A 26,624-nucleotide genomic window follows, 5' to 3' on the forward strand; every position below is an offset into this window, starting at 1 on the left:
TATCAGAAATTACTACAGCACTCACTTATTTTTCCATTTGTATCATAAACACACAGACACTTTCTTTCTTACCCCTAGTCAAGATATTTTTCATTGTTATGGAGAAGTTTCTACATATAATACAATTTGAAGAAGGATTCTTTAAAGATGGTGAGCTCCACCAAATGGTCCTGTCTACATACAACACATGTTTGTGTTGATGTCACCAAACCATAGAATATTCAAAGCCTCCTAGACAATACCTATAATCACTTGAGAGAAGATGTCCCAATTATTTCACACAGGAAAAACCAAGTGTATAAAGAATGTCTATTTTCTAAACTATAATTTTCAGTCTTGTCTATCGATTATTATTTTGACAGATACTGTAAATGGACAATTAATAAGATCTAGAATTGAATGTACATACATTCAAATATATTGATATATTTCCTTTGCATAAAATGAAATTACATCTCACTCTCAGGACAAGAACTTTGATGAATGGTAAATGTTAATCACAGAAATATAATAACAGCTGACATTTCTATAACATTTTTTTTGTATACAAGTACCTTAGATAATTATTCTATTTGAACCTCACAACAAGTCTGTGAGATAGGTACTGCCTTAAGTGACTTGACTAAGGTCACACAGCTTTATAATAAGCATCAGTAGCAGATCTGAACCCAGATTTTACTAACTTTAATTCTAATATTCTAACTATTACATTATACAATTTTGAGAGCTATATTGTCTCACCTACCCCTCTTTTACCAATATACATTTCCCCCTAACAAATAAGCATAGTTAAAATGTACAAAAAATGCATACATGTTGTTGTAAGGTCGTGCATTTTTGGCTTTGAAAGGGTCTTTTTTCCCCTATGTTAAAAATTGTGGCCTTCATGATTATCAAATCTTTGACCTTGGTCAATCTCTATTAAAAAATAACTATTGTTAAATAAGCTACTGAATGAAAGAACTATTTAATAGGATATCCCACTGGAAATTTTAACATTTATTCTCTTACAAATTATCTTATATTTTTGCAAAAAAAGAATACAGAAACAGATGATTTTGTAATGAATAATGTGGTAATAAGAAGTAGCCTGGCAGACTAGACAGACAGAGAATGTATCACATAGTCAGGAAAGTCTGCTTTAATATCTAAACTTTTATGCTTACTGGCAATGTGATGATGGATGGGCAAGCCACTTAGCCTCTAAATGCTAAGACTTTGTAAGACTTAATGTTGTAGAGAGAGTGAGGAAAAAGTTCTTCGTAGGGAGGAAACTACACCAATGAAATCATAGATTTAGTTAAAGAGGGAGAAGGGTCCAAAGATTAACTATATTACATGGTATTATAATGTATTAACAGTTGACAAAATAATTAAAATATTGAATAATTAAAATGAGAAAACTAATCAAGACAATATTACTGATATATTATACCAACATGTCAATTATAGGAAGTATGATTCTGTGTTATTTATCTAGATTTTGTAATTTCCTGAGACATCTTACTGAAAGATTTGAAAAGTGGCTTAATAACATTACCGGAATAGGACTGGGAACAGCTGCCACCACAATACCAATAGGCTGTGGAGAAAGGATTGGAGGATTTCCATTAGAAATACTTGTTACTCCATTGGTTGTAGTTCCTTCTAGTTTCTTTCCTGGAGACTCTCCTGGTAAAGGAGATTGTAGTTTCTGTTCCTGTTGTTTCTTTTGGATTTTCCTTTGCAACTGCTGCTTAGCATCAACAGGAGATGGCAGAGTCTTTACTTGGGGCTGAAAAGAATTACTTTCAGCAGTTGGTATAAAAGCAGAGGGCTGTGTCATTCCTTTAATTCCTGAGAAAATAATAAAAAAACAGTAGAAATTAAATGAAACCTCTTTTATTCTGACAACAATTGCAGTCTGATAAAACTATAATCTGCAACTCAATACAAGCTAAATAAAAGCAATTCAACAAATAAACTGCCTAATGTATTCAGAGCATTATCAATATAACCAAAGCATCACATGTAGAAATTATTCCAACTTAAAAGTACATATAGGAGCTATATCAAAGTTCAATATCAAAATAATGAGATATTATTCACTGAAGTGAAACTTTCTCTGAAGCAAATGGAGCTTTTCATGGAAGAACAATTACATTCAGAATTTTTAGAAGCAAAGAGGAACAAACTCCATCAAATATGTTTTACAAGCTTATCAGCATCTGAGACAAGTCAATGATCTTTAATAATCATTGTAACAGCTCATCTTCTATTGGCCTTGAGATTTTGCAAAGTGCTTTCTTCAAAGTAAGCAGGTACAGAAAGTGATGAAAATGTTTTACAGAAGAAAATTCAATGCATCCCTCCAATAAACATATGTAACATAAGAAAAATAAAGCATACAAATTGTACTCAACAAAATTCTTGGTAACAATCCTCTTCTTAAAGCAATTTTATGTTAAACATGATTGTGCATGTGTAACTAATATCAGAATGCTTCCCTGTCATGGGAAGAGATGATGGTGGGTCAGAAAGAGGGAAAAAAATTTGGAACTCAAAAGTCTTATACAAATGAATATTGAAAACTATCTTTACACACATGTAATTGCAAAACATAAAATACTATTTACAAAAAATACAGCAATTTTATGAAATATGCCTTTGGATCTATGGTACATATGTCACATTATTATTAAAATTATTGCCAGGCCTGCTATTGCTACTGCTGCTGAGGAGAGTGCTGTGTATGAATGGAAAATAGACTGAATGAAACAAGAAGCAAGGCAGAATCTCTACACGAAAGATCACAGACCATCAGGTACTAAAGCATGTTTAAAAAGTGTTAGTGGATGAGCAAAGGTATTTTTCATTCAGCAATAATAAGAATAGTGTTGAAAAGAGGTTAGAATGAAGACAGACAAAAAAGTTCATTAAAAACTACATTAGCTAAAAAATTTTGAAAAGATACTTTCTTAAAATGTTAATTTTAAATTTGGAATATGATTATAGTACTAGCAAAAAAACCCTGAAATCACCTGGTTTCAAGAAAAACTAAAAGTCAGAGGTAATGGAGGAAAAGGTATTAATAAATTATTTGAATTCGTACCCCTGTTTGAATGAGAGTAGCCTTCTGAGAAACATATATACCTTGGACATACATCTGTAGATATTTGAACACAAAAAAGAAATTCCTTGATTAAAATGGCACATGTGAAAGATACTCTGATATGTAGGGCTGAGAAAGAAATATGGTTTAGAAATATGAAGCATGGCCATAAAGTTTCAATGAATTTTCCCTAGAGAAATTACACATTTATTCTAACAATAATCAAACAATTATTTGCAACTTCCACTCTGTGGCTTGAGAACCAACTGAAAATCAGTTTTATACCATTTTAATCACTCCTGATTTTGAACCAAAACATTTTTATTACCTTATTTACCAGCAATGCAGCTGCTTTTTAGTTACAGGTTCCTAATTTAAGCATGTCTAAATTATTTAAGTTCTTTACATATAAGGAATTTCAGAGATATCCCTTCTCTACAAACTGTTCCTCATTCTACTAATTTTCTCAGGCCCTAATTCTAAGCATAACCCACCATTCCCTCCCCAAAGACAATTGATCTATCTTAAAGGAAAAAAGAAAAGGCCTATTTTGTGCTACAACTCTTGCTCTGCAAACTGCATATCCCGTTTATCTCCATTCCTTGCTGCCTTTTTATCAACTCTTTATTTCCCCTCCCTCCAGAGATTCTATTTAACTTCATTCCTTTAAAATTTGAAACTTTTGACCCTATTCTCATTAATACCCACTTATTTGTTACTCCTGCCTTGAACCACAGGAAATACCATGAGAGGTTTGGAACTCAGGAAAGTCCTATTCACAATAACTGGCAAGTTGAAGAGGGATAAAAAGAAAAAAGTAGAAATGCATTTCTGGTTTCACAAGATATAGTGCTGAATGCATTTTCTCATAAAAATATTGTTACAAATGGTGGTTAAGGTTTATATTATAACTACTGATACCATGTTTTAGACAAAAAAACATTAAATAGACTTTTTTTTTTTGGGGGGGGGTATGAGAACTTAACCTCCATGTACAATACTGTTTCCATGAGGAAAATTGTGGTCTACGTTTTAAATGACCAATATAGACTCGCAAATGGTAAGAACTAAAAGAAATTTTATGGATCCTCTAGTTCATTTAGAGATGAGGAAACTGGCCTAGAGTTTAAGTCAGTTGCCCCAGTCGAATAAAAGGCAGTGGAAAATCTGCTCAAATCAAATACACACTCCAATAACAAAGACAATAGGTATGAATTATAATTTTCCTGTTTTATTTTATGTTTGATTGAACCCATAATTTCATCAGTGGAGGGATTCCTGGTTTGGAAGGTCTTCTAACAATATAGAGCAGCCTCTTCTCTGCTATTCACAGTCTAAGAGATACCGGAGGAGATGGGGAAGTAAAAGGATGTGCTCTGAGTCATGTGGCCAGGAGATATCAGAGTGAGACCTAAACACAGATCTTCCTGACTCTGAAGCTAGCTGGCTCTTTAACTACTCAATCACTGTCTTTTAATTATATTTGTTAGGGGGAAAAACACTCTACAATCATTGTGTAATCACATCTTCTGTGTGTATAGTGTGGGTATGTATGTATATGTACATGTAGGTCTATCTTATCTATCTCTCACATATACAGTTATTGGCCAATTCTAAAAATCAAGAAGACAAAACTGCTTTCAGTAACTACAATGAAAAGCCTTCAAAATTGAGTCCTTAAAATCATGTATTTTGTATGTGTGTAAGTTGTAATTCAGATTCAGGCTATTTGGTTCAAATCCAGACAAAGGATTCAAATGACAAACACAGGGTATCTTGCCAAAATATGGGTCCTAAAATAATAGCAATAAAAACAAAACATAGACACAACATTTTTGGTAGCTATATTTTAACAGAAAAAGTGATTCAGAATTCATAAGAAACTAGATAAGCCACCAGAAATCTATGAGTTGTTTTATAAGATTAGACATCAGTATAAAGTATGATATCACAATAATATGCTATAGCATTATGATGGACTCAGCTTGTACACGAATAAATTTTTCATGTAAACTGTATTTCTCTATATTTTTATTTCCAACAATAAACTGATTAATAATTGACCTACCCTCCATAAGTAGGTAAGATATAAACTATAAAGTAATGACTTAAATACATAAGAATTTAGATACATAAATGGATGCTGTCCATTCAAAATAATGACGTTGGAAGGCTAAATAATCATTCTAGTGATGATGCCATTGTTCATGACATAATTGCCTTTATGCTCACCACATATTCTTCTGATTATCTTCAAAGGTAATGAATCTTCATTTGCTAAGGGTGCAAATTTTTAAACTGACTAAAACTCAGAGACAAGTCTAATATATAGGGTGAATGCTCAAATTGGCTAATACACTTTTTGGATTAAAACAAGGTGCTATCATAAAATAATTAGGCTAATTTTATCCTGTGGCTTGCAAAATAACCACAAAGACAATTCTAAAAGAACTCCAAAAATGTTTTGTATTTTTAGATGTTTTTGTATTTTATTTTGTATTTTAGAGTATAGCCTCACAGATTCACGTAAAAATGAAAATTCTGAATGCATCAGTTCTTGTAATAATAGGTTTAAAAATCAGTCTCATCATAGTTATCACATAATATATGCATTCTACTAAAAATAAAAGTCCCCTCAAGGAAAGTCAAAGATATCATAATTAAAAACAATACTTTCTTAGGGAAAAATTTATTTGGGAAAAAAAACCCACCCCCAACATTCTTTGAATCCTGAAATAGCAACACTAACAGGAATTAACAAAATTCTATCAAATTTATCTTTAAAATTTTCCTAAAGCAGCACAGCAGCACACATACACAAGAGAGAATTTTGCATACTAAAAACTACATTTTATCCGATTATCCATTTTTAAGGCTCACCAACTTCTTGAATACCTCGGTTATTCATGACAAGAGAGATCTGAACAAATTATCTTAACACTAAGGAGATGAGCCAGCTCCTTCTGGCTAAAATCTTCTTTATATCAATTCTAAACATAATGGCTATTTTTGACTAGTCAAGACCCTGGGTTAGTTTTAACTTTCTAACAGTAGTTAATTTAGTACCTGCTGGTGCTGCTGCCATTACAGTTAGAGCTGCCATCGATTTGGTGCCTATGTAGTGACTTTTTACAAGGAAGCGAGCTAATTCCAAGACTGAATCAAATGGCTGGCTTAATACTTTCTGGGCCCACTCACACACAAGGCGGCAGGCAGCAGAGATAACTTCCTCATCAACAGTTTGGAGTTGCCCGGAAGGTTCGGCTCCTTCCAACTAATCAAAGGAAAAAGGAAAAGTTAACTTTTAGAAAGCTCAAAGAAAAATTCTATTCAAGTACATTTAGAGAACATGCATCCTCAATATACAAGCAATAAATCAAAACCTAAGATTGTCATATAAAAAGAATGAAATTAGCTTATTACTATAGCTATGAAAATCCTAAATACATGCTCACAGGCATCAGAAATATGACTGAGGCTACAAGCTATAAAAAGGGGTTTGTAAAAACATTTATATGGTGTACTAATATTTCCTAAAAACCATTAAAACGATTATATTTTGCTTTATTGTTAATTACAAATAATTTGTTTTAGTCTGTTTTGTCTCTGGTCTCTATGGAATATTATTTTAGTTTCTTAAAGGCACAGTTTTTGATGTTCGTCTTATTTAAATATAACTATGCTAAATGAGTTTCAATGCTGATGTTAAATTGTCCATGTCTAGTAAAAAGTTAAAAAGAAAACAAAACGGATGTCTTACCCCATCTCCACTTTTATGAAAGTCAAGGTTGGGCAGTGTTGGCATATGAACAAAAGCTTTTTTCCTTAGTCCACTGTAGCAATATGTAATAAATAGTTAAGTGCTAAAATACTCTTCAATAAAAATGGATTACTTTCAATATTTTCCAGGTAATCATGTAGAAATCAAAACATTATCAGTACAAAGTAATGTCCACCTTACTAAGATCCTTAACATCAAACTTTCAGTATAATGTTAATTTCTTAAATTGAAATGGACATGGCAAAAATTTTAGTCATCTGAAATGAAACTAAACAACTGTCATAAGCTATAAATTTATGGATAAACTGCCCCAGTAAATTGTGCTAATTTAGAGAAACAGAGAAATAGCCAAATGGAAATCTGGCACAAAGAAGGGAAAACTCTCACTGAGGCAGTTGGCCAAAATAGCCCTTAAAGAGTATTACAAGGCCTCTAACCTTTTTCTTTCCCCTGATGCTTCTGCTACTAGAACACATAAAACTCTAAGATAATAAAGACACATCTGGGCACACTTGATTATGACGTTCAAGAGCCCAGGAGGTGAAATCCTTAACAGATACAGAAAACAGTAAATGGTTAAGAAAATACTCAACTGGTTTTTAAAAACAGCACATAAGCAATCTCACTTTTCCTTAGGCCTTTCTATTTGTTCCATGACATTTTTTTGTTATTATATTAAAGACTTAGCTATGTATTTTCCAAGTGATGTTAAGACCTCTTTTTTTACAGTCCTTCAGAAACTATATCATATGCTTTTAATGTTTCTCCAAGTTTTACTTATATTTGTTTTTCCTACATTTCTATATTTTGCTCTCAATTACAAGGTGAGGTTTTACTTTCTATTGATACTTTTTTTTTAAACCACCAGGCTGAACATTTTTGGATGCCAATCTTTAAATTAGTACATTTTGCTACAAGTCACATTTTATATTTATGTTTTAGTAGCAAGATGTTTTAAGTTTCTAAAACTATGAAAGAACAAAAGAAGATGGGAGTATAAAGACCAGCATTTCTCTTTACTTTTGTTAATATGCTAGATTATTTATATGTCTAAGAATGATTTCAGACAACTAAGTAATATAAATACTGTGTTAAGAAGTAAGATAAAAAGTATTTTACTATCCTGATACATAGATGGACAAATCTTTTTTTAAAAGCTGTTCTTGAAATCTGATCATAGCTAGAAAACAAAATTTACTAATTTTTTAAGTTGTTCGCATTTGTTGATTTAATTTTGTTTGTAAATTTAATTAGTGGTTGAATTATAACGACATATGTTCTGTAAGCAACTGTTGAAGATATTATTGAAAACTGTTCTAGTAAAGGATATTTTGATTTGCCTCTTGTGCCCAGACGGCGTGCCTTCATGTTTGGAAAGACGTTTTTCATGATCTTTCCAAAGTCAGCAGCACTTAATGGATGGTAACCAAGATTGTCGCAATAGCTTCTGCAAAAGAGGGAGGGGTGGTTTAGATAACACCATAACTTAGTACTATATAGCATGGAGTTGCCTTGAATATCATTTTTGTTCTTTTTCTTTCTTTAAAGGGCTAAAGTGATTAGCAAAAGCCAATTATCTCTAATTTTAACGGACTTAGATTTTATTTATTATTACTATCTACAATAGTGAGTCATCTTAGGATAGTTAGCTGATCATCTCCAGAGAGTTAAAATATGGCTTTCAAACAGTATTCATGGAACCTACAGAATTTGGTGAAAAGCAGTGTTGTTTAACAGTTTTCCTTTCTTACTCCAATAAATTCTCTTCTCTAATAAATATGTAGAAAATATGACTTTATGATTTAAACACTGTTCTTTAGCATGCTGACCAAAGGAATTATATCAAATCTCTACAAATTCAGTTGCCAGTGTTATTAATAACCTTTATGGTTTAAACAACCCCCCCAAAATATGAACCAACTAGTCAAAAAGAAAAAGGGAATTTAGTACATAAGAACCATGCCAAAGAAATTCAGAACCAAATGTAAATAAAATTAAACTAGACTTTAAAGAAACAAATTCAAGATAAAAGTTACCCAAGCTAAGAAAAACAAAACAAAAACAACAAAATGAGGCTTCCAAGAAATCAAGGCTAAAGAAACAAGTATTAGACAATTATCCCAAATGAGAAGCTTAATATACTTGTCTCCTTTTTATTCTCTGGAGTTTAGTAAGACTCTCTGTGGTAACATGTCAAATATAATTTTCTTCAGGCAAAAAATTTCTAATATATTTATATATACTTTTGGTATGGTTATATAGCAAGCAAAAGGAAGAAAGTTAGATGTGAGTTAGGTGAATGCAAATTTTGTCAGTAAGGTAGAATTTGTGAAGCCTAGTGATTTTGAACAACTATAGCTCGACATGGTGGCAAATGCTTATAATCCTAACTACTAGAAAGTTTAATAGAGCTCTTTAGTTTACAAGTTAGAAAATGCAGCAGGCTAAATTGATCAGATGTCTACACTAAGTTTGGCATTAATGTGATGAATTTCTAGAGGTAAGGAGGTCACTAGACTATCTGAGGGGAGAGCTGGTACAGGGCAGAAACAAAGCATGTGAAAGCTCTCATGCTGATTAAAGAGAGATGATACCCAGGAATAACCCTTGCACTTTCAGTCTAGATGAAATATGGAGACCCAGTCTCAAAAAAAAAAAAAAATCATTATGGACAGAATTCTGTTATTTTTTTTTTAAACTCTGACTCCTTCCTACTAGAAAAAAAAGTTAAAATCCAACATTATTTTGTTAAAGAAATGATTTTAAATTCTGAAGGAAAGCATCTTCTAGAAAGCAGGTGTTATATGTCATTTTGCAGGTATGTAAATAGAAATTAAATAATGAAGATAAATCAAACAGTAAGGTTAGCTAGGTGGCACGGTGCATTGAGTGTCAGGCTTAGTCAAGAAAACGTATTTTCATGGGTTCAAATTGGACCTCACTCTCTGAGTGATCTTGAGCAAGTCACTTAACCCTGTTTGCCTCGGTTTCCTCATCTGTAAGATGAACTAGAGAAGGAAATGGCAAACTACTCTAATATCTCTGCCAAGAAAATCTCAAATGAGATCACAAAGAGTCAGAAATGACCAAAAAGAACTGAAAAACAAGGTCAAATAGTAAGCAATGTCAAGATGAAAACATCAATTATTACTCAAAATCCTATACTAATAAGTAAAAGACATCATTTTATATATGTCCAGTCTAAACAAACTGGGTAAAGAGAGATAACTACAGGGTCTTCATTTTTTTAAAAATCAAAAAGATTTTTACTGCCTGTGCTAATCTCATTATTTTTACAGAATCTTAAAAGAGCCGAAAGTAGTCTTTAAGATGCTCTAAGTTCCCATCCAATGAAAAAAGTCTCTTCTATAAAGCTCACTAAACCTCTCTGGGCCTCAAGATCTTAAGTTTGGCATTAACATGATGAGTTGCCAGGAGTAAGGAGGTCATTAGACTGTCCAAGGTGAGAAGTGGTGCAAGGAGAAACAGAACAAATAAAAAGCTCCCATACTGATCAAAGAGAGATGATAAGTTTAAATTCTAACTGTGCCCCTAGTTATATATGTGGCCACAAGTTAGTCTGCTAACATACCCTGGACTTCAGTATTGCTCATCTGTAAAATGAAGAGTTTGGAACACAAAATCTATAAAGTTCCTTTCAGCTCTAACAGTCTATGATCTCTGAAGTCTCTTTCACCTTTAAAATTCTTCAAATACAGATTTGCAAGGTCATAGAATATACTGCTTCCCATGATAGTCAATTTAAGAAACATTCTTCTCTATTACTGAACCAAAATCTGTTCCACTGAAACTTTTTTCACTGCGTCCTCACTTCGTATTTTGAAAAATTTAAGTCTAATTCAGCTAACTCAAAATGTTACTTATTATCATTTTCAAAGCAGTACTATAAAGCACAGGGTCATTTCAGGATATCTAGAGATCTTTTATTTTCCTGTTTTACAACTTAGATTGCATGTGGATTGAACAAGAAATGGTGTCATAACACCTAACTCAGTGTTAACATATTTATGCAGTATATGCAGAGTGAGAAACAATATGTTCACAATATAACATACTGTTAATTCTTAAAATTAGATTGTTTGCTTTTTAAAAGATTACATTTCATGACCTAGTTTTTAAACTAAGCCTAATAATTTCTTAACCTAGCTCATTTCACCCTATTAAAAAGAATTCAATAAGTAATGTCCATTTCTACATATTTGAAGAGCCCAGTAACCAAAGTTACATTTTACAGATTATTTAAGGCAAAAAAGAATCAAGAAAAAGTAGGAAGGATAATGTAATTGTGAGCTCCAGTGAGAATAAACAATATGGTTAACAATTATAGAGTAGTACATGACATGAGTGATAAGGAGACTATGAGTAGAGAGAGAAGAAGCACTAAGTCTGCTATATCAGGATTGTTATGGTCTTCAGTGATCATTAAGACCACAGTATTGCCATGATAATCTGAAATAAGTATAAAATTCATTATAGTGGAGAAGGAACTGTGGAAGGAATGGACTATGAGTCCAATAAGTTGGGTGGACCATCAACACAGATTTGTAAAGATAGAGATGGAAAGAAAAACTTAAAAACAGGAATATATATCACAGATTTGTCCTGAATGATGTGGAGAAGTAGTAAAGTGGGAAATGAAGGAAACATATTCACGTATCTGCTGGTATTTCACAGGGATGACCATATGTGAATGATACCTGGTTCTCTCAGATATTTTAAAAGAGTGATACAAATAAAAATTAGACCACTGAAATGAGGAATATATGCTAAGGAAGTATATGCACAATAATTACTCACGATTTAACCATAAACAGACATTTGAAAGGGAAGATGTGGGATGCATGGACATATTTACATGTTATATCTTATGGAGCAATGAAAAAAAATATTGGACAAGGAATCAAGATATCTGGGTTCTAGTTCTAACTGGAAGAGAACTTAGTTATTCAAATTGCTAGGTCTGTTTCCTCATCTATAAAAAGGAAGAGGGTGGACCATATAATCTCTAAGAACCCTTCAACTCTCAAATTCCATTAAGTTACTCTTTTCCTCTGAGACAACCAAAAGATGGATACAGAAAAATATCTGTAGAGAAAGAAAATCAAAAAAAATTTCTCCTTTCTAACTCAGATCACATCTGCTACAGGATACTAGGTTATATTCATTTCTGAAGAATCATCAAAGTTGAAGTCTTTACATAAAAGAGAGGGGGGAAAAAAGTAGATTCATTTCTAGCTTGGCAGGGAAGAGGGGGGAAGAAAAAAGTTACTATAAAAAACTACTTTTCCTCTAGGGGGCAGGAAGAAACTAGGAGACATATATCACAAGAGAATGTGACTAAAATGTTCCACCAGAGAATCATATCCTAATCCACCTGGTAAAATATCATTGAATCTTTTAGCTTCTGAGCAAAAAGGGACATCATACATCAACATCTGCAGCATGGTACTGTACAAAGAACAGTATTTGGAACAAAAGACTGAACTTAAATCTGTGCTCTACTTTTCACTGTCTTTGTGAGGAAGACTTTTAATCTCTAAGAACCTTAGTTTCCTTCTCTGTAAAGTGAAGGGTTGGATTCTTTCATACACTAAATCTATGATCTTATGATCTCTCTCATTCTACTTTTTGGGAATGTACAGTAATGTTTAGGTAACAATGGAAAGAATATATATTTTATCATATTAATAATATAAATGTGAATTTTTATTAAAAGACAATTCTTAGTTCTATATATGTTGTAATTACACCTAAAAGTCACAATAAATAGTTATACTTGTGAACAAAAATTGATTTTTGATTACATATTTCTAATTATAGAAACTAAATTATTTCTTAAAATTGAAGTAAAAAAATCTTGCAGATGCTCATATATTTTAAACATTCTATTTCTAGATATAGCAGTTTTAGGAAATAAATATTAGATACCATTCTGATATTTATATATATATATATATATATATATATATATATATCTGTCTGTCTCTCTCTCTCTCTGTATATATATGTGTGTATATATATATATGTATGTATGTATAGAAGTCTAAATAACATTTATCTATTAATCACTTGATATATTAATACTCCTAAGTAAAGAAGAGTACATTATTAGGATTAATTATATCATTAAACTTCTCAGGATTTATTTTACCTTGATAAATATATAGCTACCTGACTTGTGTGGTAAGTGAGGATAAGATTGTTAATGAAAGTTACATATGCACATGAAAAAATTCAAAAATGATCAACAAATAAAATGATCATATTAAAAGGAGTATATGAGTGTCATGTAGTAAAAATATAGTTAAATTTCTAAGTAAATGTTTTCTACTAAGCATTTGCAATTTTCTAGACTGCAATAAAACTGATTTTTTGAGTAACTAAATCAAGAAAAATATTTTTTAACAAGAAATTCATCTACAAATCATTTTTACATTTCTTGTGATAAGAAAAATAATTATTGATGTTGTCTTTTTATTAGATACATCAGATATTTTGCATTGATTTATTCCACTAGATTTCCCTATTATTCATATTTGAAGATGACAAACATTCCTTAGTAAACATTAGAAATATAATCATAGATACTTAAAAATCATTAGATTACAAACAAAAAGCATTTATTTAATGTCTACTAATGCAAGACACTAATGAAGTATAGCACATATAGGCAAAAAAAAATTAGGCAAACAGTCTCTATCCTTAAAGAATTTACTTTATACATAGAGACAAACAAGTAACCAAACCAAGTATATACAAGATTGGTTTGAGGAAGGATTAAGAGGAAGGATTAAGTTGACAATAAGTATATGGCAAGGGGATAGAGGTTAGCTGGAGGATATAGCAATTTTTTGCAATTAATTTGTAACTTAAAAAATATAGTTAAAACCAAACATCTTAATTATCTTATTGCATCTAGTAAAACAAATGTTTTAAGATTAAACTGATTAAGGATAATAAAATAGTCAAAGACAATATTAAAGGGTTAGCCAAAATAAAAAGTTAATGACAGAAGTTGTTCTATTATTTTTCAAAGGGAAATCAGCAATAGGTGCAGTTTCTTTTGTTTTAGCTCTCTCAGTAGACTAACTTGACAGCTCTTATCAATCTGAAATAATGAACAGCCTACTAATTGCACTGATTAAGTGCCTATTAAATGTCAGGTACCATATTAGATACTAGAATTATAGATATAAAGAATGAAACAATCCCTACTCTCAAGAAGTTTCTACAGTCTAACAATGTGAACATCTTCTATAAGGATATATTATAAAAGATACTAACAAAAATTCTACTCAATGAATTGCAGAAATGCTGATTTGGGGCTTCTGAATTTTTCATCTTATTTTATTAATCTTAAATTAATACAAATTTTAACTTTAAAAATTAACTTTAGAAACCATCTTGTATAAAAACCTAAACCTCAATAAGGAATAAATCTTATTGTCAAGAAGTTTTTTGCACATTTAACTTTCTTGCTGCATTTAAACCTCCCGATATTTTCTAAGTGTAATTTGAAAACCTTGTCGCCACACTATCCCACATACAGATGTGAAAATTTTTTTACTTATCAAGTAGTTTCTTTGATTTATTTTCTAACCCTTTAATTTATGTGTTGCTATCTACCCAACTTAATCTCCCAAAACTTTCACATTTATTAAGCTAGATTGGTCCATTTATACAAAAAAGCTACAGTTTCCCTGATTGGGAATTCCCTCCATTTATATAGATTGAAAATATGCCTTGCTACACTACTTTTCTGAGTTGTGGTGATAGTAGAAATGCTTCATTTGGCAGCAAATCTTGGTGCTAGGCATCTCCAAAGTGCTGTGCTGACCCCCCAAATGAGATAGTCAAATGGTTGTTAAAACCTTTCTGTACTGGTGGGACCAACCAAAACTTGTATTCCATTGGCACAGTCTTTTAAAAACCTTAAGGTTATCTCTACAACACAGTACTTGACTAGAGCTCTACTAGCCATATTCCCCTATCAGCAATTAAAAAGCATATTTCTTACTATCAGAGTTACATTGCTTAATAAATGTCCTACTTTAGTCCACTATGATTCATACATTTTAATATCTCATAAATCACATAGCTTATATTTAGACAGTTTGTTTTTCTACACTGAATGAACTATTCTTCCCTAATACATACTGGACTTTGTTTTCAACCATTTCTCTGATTTATCTCTTTATGAGGATGCAAGCTATGCCCATAAGCTATGCCATTCAAGTTTTATGTCAAATATTTTTAACAAAGATCCATTTTCATTTAAATCACTAATAAAATATAAAAATTAATGCTTTTCATGATATTTTTTTAAAAATCAAGTAACTTTTATAGAAACCCCTAAAATCCCTTGAAAGATAATTTAGGATAAAGTATTTGGGATTAAATAAGGAGACCAGGTTCTAATTCTGGCTCTGATACTACCAGTGTGACAAAATTCAGGTTCTTTGTAAGCCTCAATTTCCTTTTCTGCAATATAAATTGGATAAATTAATCTTAAAAGGCCCTCCCATCACAAAATGCTATGATTCTGTTACAAACTACACCTCTGTGTTAAATAAGTTCTCTTGGTTCCTTGTTCCTTTAAATTACGTTGGAATAACTAGGTTATATATCTGGCAAGGTGTATATATATATATATATATATATATATATATATATGTATGTATGTATGTATTGGCAAGATAACAGACACAGCAGTTACTTGAATTAACTAAATCAATTTGCATTGCAGCAGGCATTTAATTAAAATTTGCTAATTATTTATGGAACTATATAACTACTTTCCCTAAACCACAGCAACCCCACAAGCATTGGTTTTCTCTTTTTCTAGTTTCCATTACATACCACCCACCTCATTTATTACTATCATGTTTCTTTGACTTGTTTCTTTTTAAAACTGTTTTTTTTTCTATTTTTTTTTCCTGTGATCATATCTGCTACCTTCCGGTTTAGTAATACTTCCACTTTTTTGAAAGAAGGCTTATGAAGATTTGTGTGGTTCCTAAATGAGTTTGTGAACTTAAAAATCCCAAAAGGCATTACCTTTAGTGCTTATTACAGGATGGTGCACAACGAAGAAATTCATAATAAAGTGTTATAAAAGGTCCAATATATGATTATAGAACAGCACAAAAGGATGTGATATAGGAAAGCACAGTATTTCTCTGTAACATTACCTTCAGAACATCAGGGACACACACCCTCACACACCTTAAAAACAAACCTCCCCAAAAAACCCCAAACCCAACCTGGTTTCCCTTCATAATCTATTACAAATCTGTCATTTATTACTTTATCCAAACCTTTTTTGAAGATTTTTTTTTTGCCAGTAACTAGATTCCTCAAGTTTACTACCTGCTGTGTACTTCCAATTTTTTGTCCCAAATTTCTCTCTTTAAAGCTTCAAAGGGTGCCCTCAAATTCTGGGAATTGCTGAATAAGTCCATGTTCATCCATACCATTCATGATTTTAAAGACTTCAGCTTGGTATTCACTGATAATGAAGCAGATAACAGTATGTGAGAACTGCATAATACTCATATCCCTTTATGTACCAGTAGACCTAATACCTGTCCATAGTACTTACTTATATTCATCATAGACTTCCTGCTTAGGTAGTGAAGTCTCAGGATGTTCCTCCAATGTATTTCGAATCCAGGAAAAGGCGTGCATTTGTTGGGCACGACTTGATGACATGGAACTCTGATCACTGGTCACAAAACAAATATACATTTTAGGTGAAATAGTGCCTTACTTTGTGACTTTTTTAGATAAATCTAAACTTTCTATTACAGAAACAGTATGAAAATAAGAAATAAACCCACCAAACTTATAACTGATCAATACCTGAAAATATGTAACAAGGAAAAATTCAATTAAAGTAACAGTACACTAGTTTCACCTCTCTTTGCTCCTCATAGTAGTCACAGAAAAATCTCCTGCAAAAATTTGTTTTTTTTTTCAATTAAAAATTCATATCAATGCTCCCCTAAATTGGTCAAGAAATGCAGAACAGACAGTATATGCTTATGATTTAGTAAAAATAACCACCTGGAAGTTTTGATGACAATCTGTTTTGCATGAATTTGCTGGACTATCAAATTTCTGATAAGCTGATCCAAAAGTCAATTAGTTTTAGTTTACAAGCAATGGGAAAATATACAACATACCGAGAAACTGTACTAGAAATCTAGCTAAAACAGAATATATGATACGGAACAAAATTCAACATTAAGTAAATCTTTGCTATACAATAATTTCATTTAAAATGTTATGAAATGGACAGTGGCAATCATTGTAAGGGACTTCAAAAATAATCTAGTTCAAACCTGTACCTGAAGCAAGAATTCCCTCTATAATTTTTAGCAAATGCTCATCTGGCAAAAGATTTTTTTAAGTCATCTGCTTTTTTTCTTAAAGACTTTTTGGGGCTGATGAATTCATTGCTTTTTTGAGATAGTGGGCAATTCTTAATTATCAGTAAATTTCTCCTTATTTTGCTTAGAAATTTGCCATTATTATTTCTACCAATATATAATCTCAATGTCTTCTAGAACTAAAGAAAGTATAATCTTTCTTCTACATGATCAACCTCAAAATATCTGAAGACAGTAATTGTCATGTACTCCTCTTCAGTCTTCTTCCTACCCCTCATACTAAAAGTCCTTTAGCATCCCTATCATCCTTCTCTGTATAAACTTCCAATTGATCAATGTTTTAGGATTTTCTAATCCCAATTTCATATAATAGGGTAGAACTTCAACTGAGAAATCAATAATGCCTGAAATCAATAATATCATTGTACTGAAATCCAGGTAGAGAAGAAAACTAACCAGTCAAATAAACTACTTTGCAAAGTAACCTGTTTTTAATGCTAGGCAGTTATAGTTGTCATAATATTCTTTATATTAAAGCCTGATCATATTTTTACTCACCGAAATGACATATAACCACTTTAATTCTCTGAAATGACATATAACCACTTTAATTTTTTTTTAATCACAAGACAGTCATTTAAATATCTGAAGGCTGTTATCACATCTCTCCGTAGTAGATTCTTATAGGCTAAACATTTTTTTTAATTTTTATCTATCTGACATGATTTTCAGTATCCACCCACATTCTGGACCCATTTTGAATTGTATGTACCTTTTAAAGTATAGTGCTTGGCATTGAACATAATATTCCAGAATGATTTGTGACAAGTAGAGTTACATAATGAAGACATTATTATACTTCCTAATGCAGCTCAACATTCTTGTTAGCTTTTTAAATGAGCACATTAAATAACTGACTCACATAGAAACTGTATTTCAAAAAATCAACTTCACAGGGACAAAACTGGGGTGGGGGGAGTGATCAGACATCAGCTTGTGTGAAAAAAAAATTGAAGGTTTTGGTAAACTTCGAGTTCAATATGTGATAGGACAGCCAGCATCCAGAGAAATAATCTTTATAGAAGACACCTGGAAACTACTTCTAAGGTTGCTATAATCCTTCTTGGATCTTCAGTAGCTACAGCTACTTGACTCAAAAAACAAACTTCTTGCATGAAATTCCATGGCACTGTCAAAGTGTTCAACATCATACACTGATATGATCCTATCAGTAGAAATGACATTAAAGAAAATGAATTACCACTCTATCCCATGGAGTAAGAGACCATGTTCTGTCTCCCCCATGAAAATATAAGCTCCTTAAAGCTCAGGACAGTCATCCTATCCATATCACCAACAATTAGCACAGAACTTTGCACAAAGTAAGCATTTACTAATAATGCTCATTCATTCATTTAAGAAAGTTCATATTAGTATGAGCTGAGACACGTAGTTCCAAGGCAGTTTTTTGGTTCTCTTCACAGTGAGATAATAACTCACTGTTATTTGGACACCACATTTTAGGAAGGACATTGATAAACTGGAATACCCAGAGAAAAACAACCAGAATGATGAAAGCACTCAAATTCATCTATATAATGACTGGGAGACAGGAAATACGAATATTTAACCAAGAGAAGTCTTAGGGGATTTAACAGATATCTTCAAATTTCTTTGAAAAGCTGTCTTAAAGAAAGATTAGGCCTTTTCTGGTAAGCTCCAATGGGCAGATTTAGGCTTGATAGAAAGAAAAATTGCTTAATAACCACCACTGTTCAAAAGTGGAAATGCTGCTTTTAAAATGGAAGATGGATTCCCCTTCACTAGAAGTCTTCCTATGAATGTTGGATGTCTTCTCCACTATGCTGCTGAGGGGTTCTTGGCTCAAGTATGAATTGGACTAGATAATCATTCAGATTCCCTTCCAATTCTGAAATTCTGAAATTTTGTAATATGAAGATGAAGCCAGAAAAACACCAAGTCCAGCACAGAAAGACGGAGTTCTGTTTTATTTGGTCAGAGATAATTTTGAGTAGAAATAAATCTAAGTCCTTCACCTATGTTATTATTGTGCATTGAAAGGGCAGACATGAGGGCATAAAATTTCATATTTGACAAGCTTAATGTTCTTTTTCACCTGATAATTACTGGAACCATTTGTGCTATGCTATTTCTTTCCTATATGTTGCTCTTCATATTTACATTTGTTGTCATCTGGGCTTTTGTTTCTCTCACATCAAAAATTAAATTTAAAGCCTTCTGGTTCAGGCAGGAAAATTTACCAAACGCATTCTTCCTAAGCTACCAAGTCCCTTCCAGAATCTCATCATTATAAGATTATAGAATATAAGGCAGACAATTAAGTCCTTCTCTTTGACATCAATTTCTTATATCTTCTCTTCTCTTTCAAAGTTACCATCATCAATGGAAAGACATGAAAATACAACTTGTACTCCTCATTCTTCAGTATCCTATCTTATACATGAACTCTTCAGATGCATTTCATACATCTAACTAAATAATTGATACCCACAGAAGTTATAAGAAAGTGGTGATTTTTTTTACTCTCAACATGTTATTATAACTAAACTATATGTTCCTAAAAGATAGCGTAGCTCCCAATTTACCACAATAGCTCTGACCTAGTCACCTTAATTCCTATAAAGCACAGTCATCAACTAAACTGACTGACAGACTGAAGTCTATGAATTCCTCTAAAGGTCTGTGGAACACAGGATGGTATTGGTTTTTCAGAATTACTTTTCACAATAAACATATGACTCCAAAGTGAAGAGGAAGTTCATTATTTCTAAACTAAGTTTTCTTATAAGCTGGACAAAGTTTTTTCTGAGAACTGAAAGAAGCGTAAGGGCATGGAGAGGTAGGTAGGGTGCTGAAAATATCATTTGAAAATATCTGAAGGTAGTAGAAGTAAGAGCTCTTGATTATGATGACAACAGTCTTAGGTGAAAACAATGTAGAACATAATTTTTTTTTTTGGCTGAGGTAATTGGGGTTAAGTGACTTGCCTAGCATAATACAGATAGGAAGTGTAAAGTATCTGACACCAGATTTGAACTTAGATCCTCCTGACTTCAGAGCTGGTAGTCGATCCATTTTGCCATCTAGCTGCCCCCAGAACATGATTTAAAAAAAAAAAAGATCATAACAAGCAAGAGAATTTCATAAAAGCCTTAGTCTGACAAGGAAAGATCTAGAGGAAGTGTTAGCCTTCGGTTCTGAAAAATATTATGTTATATTTTCATGTACAGCTTTATTTTTTAAAAGCACTTTTTCATTATAATTTTAATTAGTTCCTATACTCCTGTGATGTCAGTTGAGTAGATAGCAACATTTCCATTTTATATATGAGGAAATTAAGGCACAGAGACTAAAGTCACTCACTCAAGATTATAGTTACCTAGTTTAGGAATAAGTACTGATCTCCTTGTTCGTTATCTTACAACCTTTATGACACACTTCCTCTAGAAGTCTGAAATGTGACATAATATAAATGCTTAGAGCTATAGGAATAAAATATGTAACTTCAGGAATATTACAAATCAATCTCCTTTCTTCATTGGAAATTAGGTCTTATATGGCTCTCTTCAACAATGAGATGACTCAGGCAATTCCAATAGATATGGAATAGGAAGAGCCATCCATCTACAAACAGAGAGAACACTATGAGGACTGAGTGTGGATCACAACATAGTATTTTCACTCTTTTTGTTGTCATTTGCTTGCATTTTGTTTTCTTTTTTGTTTTTTTCCTTTTTGATCTGATTTTCTTGTGCAGCATGATTATTGTGGAAATATGTATAGAAGAACTGTACATATTTAACATATATTGAATTACTTGTAGTCTCAAGGAAGGATGGTAGGAAGGGAGAAAAAATTTGGAACACAAGATGTTGCAAAGGTGAATGTTGAAAACTAAACATGTTTTGAAAATAAAAAGCTAAAAAAAAGAAATTAGGTCTAAAATATCATGATAACATTCTTTTATGTTTTAGGATATTTAGATTTTTTAAAGATCTGTCTGCCCTTATTCCTAGAGAGCTACAAATATTAATAGAAGCAAAAAGCTAAGTCTCTTCAAATGTAAGGCCTATGCTGGCTAGACATTTTGTTGACTTTGCAGAGATTTGGAATTTGGGTGATTAGAGGCATTACATTCTCAGGCCCCTTTGATCACAGCTGCCTTATTTCCAGTAACACAAGTTGAAGGGATATTTAGTTTCTCTTGAAAGATGACCCTTTCCAAAAGAACAATTGTTAAGGTCAAACATTTGACCAGGGTGGCACTTTGAGGATCTGTACTCTAAAGATCTGTAATTCTACCGCTGTGGGTATTTCATTTACCAATATATGTTGAAATTAAAATTCAGTGGAGATCTTTAAAGAGTATGGTAGCAAAAATATCACCATCCTCTACCTAAACTGGAATACTCCTACAACTTAGCTAGGCTACTGCTCGAATAAAAGACAGCAAGTGTTTTATTAATTCTATTCTCAAAAACTTTCCAACCTGGGGACTAAAGAGTCACCTACAAATCAAAGTAAAGCATGAGAGAAGAACTTGAATGGAAAGGCACAGAAACAATTAGTCCTTTTTGTCCTTTATGTTCTCAATTCCTTTGATCAATAAGTATCTTTTTATGAAAGCAAGCATCTATTTTGGTCTAGGTATCCCAGTATAAGTCTATACTTGGGTGAAAACTGAATGTCATACAGCAATAATATCAAATTCTGAAAAACACACATTTTAACTTTATCTGCATTGTACTGTATTTTCATTTATTTTGTTGAATATTTTCCAGTTATATTTTAATCTAGTTCAGTCCCACTTATTTGTGGGCTGTACAAAGCCCAACTTTATCACCTCTGTCATAGTATCTATGTGCTTTAGCTAGTAAAATCACAGCACGAGTTCCCTACTCCTATCCTTTCTCCTTTTATTCACAGTAGACTCTTTAAGAGCCCTTTGCCTCAATTTCTGGGTTTCTGCAATAAGCACAGAATATTCTAGTTAGTGCCTTTGGCAGTCATCTCTGTGCACTTACCCCCCCCCCCCAAAAAAAAAGAATAATCTAGATAGATTACACAGTCAGATTTAGACAAAGGCAAGGATCTTAGTAATGGTACTACCCTAATGAGACTAGTCTAATGAATAGTAGTTGCTATAGGATTATATGAAGACAGTTTTAATCTGAAAGAAGCAGATTGGTGGTGGCTACAACTAAGATTCTTAAATCTAAACATAAGGGGTAGAAAATCCTTTTAATTTCTGATCCTTAAACAGAATTTTTTTGGCAAACTAAGTAACCACACAGCAGTTGCTAGCACACTCCCTCCATATTTTTCTGGCCAAAATTTTGAAAGATAAAAATAAAAGAATATTTTAACATGCTATGTTAGGGGAGAATGAATGAGAGTTACCCAGCACTCTGAAGACATAGATGATCTAGCTGGCTGAAGGACATCAGCAAGACCTTAAACCATTAAAGTATTTAAGGGAGTAGGTTCTAAATAGAAAATAAAAAAGAATCTGAAATTTATCACAAATCTATGGCAGTATTTATATTCTGAACCTTCTCATTTCAATGAGTAATCAAAAAAACAACAACAACAACAAAAACCCCACCTCCAATATTTCATGCCTTATCATAGTAATCTGCTTTTTTGTGGTTTCCAATTTTCAAAAATGATCAAATGTACAATATTCTATCCTTAGAATAAAGTCAAAGTAAGCATTTACCTTTACCCATGTATACCATCATTTGGTAGAGAGAACTAAGTTCTTACTAAAGTAAAAAATGTATGTATACTAAAAAAGATCTTTTTTCCCCAAGTATTTTCTGAGACAGGTTTCAGAAATATATTGTAACAAAATTAGAGGACTGTCTGTATGCTTTTTCACTAATGTCAGAGACCAAGAAAATATATATACCTTTTCTCTCCATTGCTGAGACCAGAAGGCAGCTGAAGGTAGAGGTAGAGTTTCTCTAGGTCTGTAAACTTCTCAACTTCTTGCTAGTTACAAAGGATTAAAGAGGAAAATATTTAAAAAAAAAAAAAACAAAAAAACAATACATTCCTAAACAAGCTAACCAATTCCCAAAAAATGTCTTGGAGTTTTTTTTTTTTTATTCTCTACTTGGTTCAATAGCAAAACTAAATTGCTTTATTGAGTAATTGAAGAAAAGGTCATGTAAAGTAGAAACTTTGTTATTACTATTTATGTAGTGACCAGAATAAATACTATATCAAAGCTTTAGACACACTATTTCCTATAATATATTGTTCACTGTATTCAAAAAGAGGCCCTGTGTATGCATAGTGGGGGAAAATCACTAGATTAGAATAAAGAGAGTTAAGATTGTAGTTCTGATTCTACCACTAAGTAGTTATGTGAACCTGGACACATTTTATATGTAAAATAGGGAGATTTGAAGTAAATGTTTTATATTAACATCCCTTCTCACTTTAAAATTCCATAATATTATTTACCATTTTCACAATAGTATAATACCTGTAATAGCTGAAAAGCATTAAGGGGAGACCAATAATTCTTTTTACTATGAACATTTAAAGATTGTTCTTCATTTCATAGTTGTAATGACTATTTATAGTGCCTGCTTGAGACTTGCAGTTGGCCTTAGAACTATCCTATGCAAGGCAATCTGATAGGCTGTTTGCTATTGCTTCGCAATAGCCTACAGCTACACTATCTTGAATGAAAATGAATTTGATAGCATTCTTCTAAGACACTTATTTTGTCCTCATTATTTGGACTTTTCCTAGTTTATAATGTAATTGTTAACAAAGCATCAATTACAATTCAATTTCTAATTAATAAACACCAACACAATAAGGATAATTATATATTAAAAATATGATAACCCATTCCCAGCAATATTGAATATAACAGAACAATACAATTAACTGAGTTTGAATAATTTATTGAAGTTCACAGATGTAAGATTTTTTTGTTGTTGTTGTTAGGGGATGGAGAGCGCACAAAACTGTTTTTATCAATGTGAGGAACTTCTAAGGAGGAAACTCCTTTCTCTGATGCGTATTAGTCACTCACCTGTAGCTTATAATCAACAATCAAGTGGAAATATGCACTGAAAGGTTAAACAATTTGCCTATGATAATACAGATAGTGTGTCAGAAGCGGGATTTAAATTCAAGTCTTCCTGATACCAATGCCAGTTCACTTATCCTCTAAGTAATTTAACCGTTATGCTTCCATAAAAAAGAACATCCAATAATGAGATATTCCCGATAGAGGAAAGTATCAAAGACTAAACTAGTTCTCTTGAAGAATACACCTACCCAGGAGGTTTTAAATTACTGTGGCTTTTGATTCTAAAAAAAAAAAAAAAAAAAAAAAAAAAAAAAAAAAAAAAAGAAAGAATTTTTTTCCTGACTCCTAATTTTCCATTTCTGACTACTAATCTTTTCCCAGTCCTACAGATCTACTTATCCAGGGGAAATTACAAAGGATCTTATTGGTTTCTTGTTCTGACTTACTATATTCCACTAATCCTTCTCCATTCAACATTCTTGTCAGATCATCCAGCTTCTGCTTAAACACTTTGAGCAATAGAAAATTAGCTCTCTCACACAGCGGCTCATTTTAATTTTAGTTTGCTGTAAGTATTCAGAATAATCTTGATATTTGGCCAAAATCTGCTTCCATATAATTTCTACCTACTAATCTTGGTTTGCCTTCTAAAGATATATGAGCTAAATCAAAATTTCTTCCACGTGACAGCCATTAAAACAAAGGTGGCTATATTGTATTGCCTCTATATCTCTTCTACTATTCTAACTCTTCAACTATTTTTCATATGACATAGTTTAACTAAATCTTCTTATTAACCTGATCATCTTTTTCTGGGCATGCTCCAGTTAACAAATAATCATCTAAAAATATGGTACGTATTGTTGGGTATAATATTTCAGGTGTGGACTGATCAGCCCATAGGACCACTAACTTCTAGTTCTAGATACATTAATTTAACCACTTAATTCAAATCTAAATTGAATTTGCTTTGGCAGTTGCCCCTCATTGTTAACTCACATTAAGTTAAATTAAGTTGTAGTCAGTTAAAAACCTTATCCCTCTGCCCCCAATAAATACTGTAACAATATCTGATAACCTGCGTGGTGATACCTAAACCTAAGCCTAATTTTAACTTTAACTCTTATCTCTATAGGATGTCCCATCCCATGAAGAATTTTCTGGATCCTGATCCTGTTGGGATTATTTCCAGCACTGTGCCATATGCACATCTGATTAAATTATGGTTTCTATCATTCAAATTAATGATAAAAACTATTGAATACCATAGGGTCACAATAAGAGGCTTCCTTTCAGCTCCACAAGGAGTTGTTAATTAAAAATCTTCAGTCCTCAGCATCATACATTTAGACCTAGATAAAATAATCTTAAGAGATCATCTAATTCAACTTCCTCCCTCTGCCCAACCTATTTTCAAGATGTAGAAAATAAGAAATAATTTACCACAGGCAGTGCTAGAGATAATCCTCTAGTTCCAAATCCAGTGCTACTTCCACAGCACTGCAATTTTTATTAATGAACCAGATAATGAGCGCCCCCCCCCAAGTTATACTCTTATCCAGCATATATCTTTCTACCATTTCTTTTATTATAGAAGGATTGACAAGTAACTTGCAGAAACCCAGATAACTGATTATTGTTCTACCTTAATCAATAAATTTAATAACTATTTATTAAGTGCCTATTATATGCCAGCCATTGGGCTAAGCATTAACCAAAGAAAAAGAAGCAAAGGACAGTTCCTGCCTTCAAGGAGCTTAAAATCTTTTTGCAATTTAAATGATCAATCATAACACTAAGAAAAAAGGGAAAAATGTTATTTTTCCAAGACTTAAAAAAAAAAAACTTATATCCTAGTAATTATAGTTTTACTTTCTAGATGTTCACAAATGATCTGGTTAATAACTTATTCTGAAACTCAGCCAACCATCTTACTGGTCTATAGTTTCTAGTCAATCTTTACTCTTTGGCACTTCTCCCATAATACATGATTCCTTAAAGAATGCTGACAGTTTTAGAGACTCTTCCCCATATTCTGTCAGCACTTTGGGATATAATTCCTTGGCCCATAAGACTATGACTCATATAAAGAAATCAAGTATTTTCTTACTAGCTCTGCATCTTTAAGACCTTCTTGATGAGTGTTTGTTTTACCCTCTCTGGTTCATATATTTTTCTCTCTGACAAACTATGGAAATAAAATAGAGAAATAGTTAAGTTTTGAATGAGTAACAAAGCATTGAT

At 32.1% G+C, this 26,624-nt stretch overlaps 1 protein-coding gene across 1 annotated transcript in view; it reads right to left on the reverse strand.

Moving 5' to 3' along the window:
• RFX7 (regulatory factor X7) overlaps positions 1-26,624 on the reverse strand; it is a 145,233-nt gene that overhangs the window by 8,838 nt on the left and 109,771 nt on the right. Inside the window, 6 exon segments of the mRNA XM_031955255.1 lie at positions 1,541-1,836; positions 6,158-6,365; positions 6,852-6,936; positions 8,203-8,319; positions 16,495-16,617; positions 23,238-23,320. Coding sequence (XP_031811115.1) covers positions 1,541-1,836; positions 6,158-6,365; positions 6,852-6,936; positions 8,203-8,319; positions 16,495-16,617; positions 23,238-23,320 — 912 coding nt within the window.

This window comes from Sarcophilus harrisii, chromosome 2, assembly GCF_902635505.1.
Source record: "Sarcophilus harrisii chromosome 2, mSarHar1.11, whole genome shotgun sequence".
Taxonomy (NCBI): domain Eukaryota; kingdom Metazoa; phylum Chordata; class Mammalia; order Dasyuromorphia; family Dasyuridae; genus Sarcophilus; species Sarcophilus harrisii.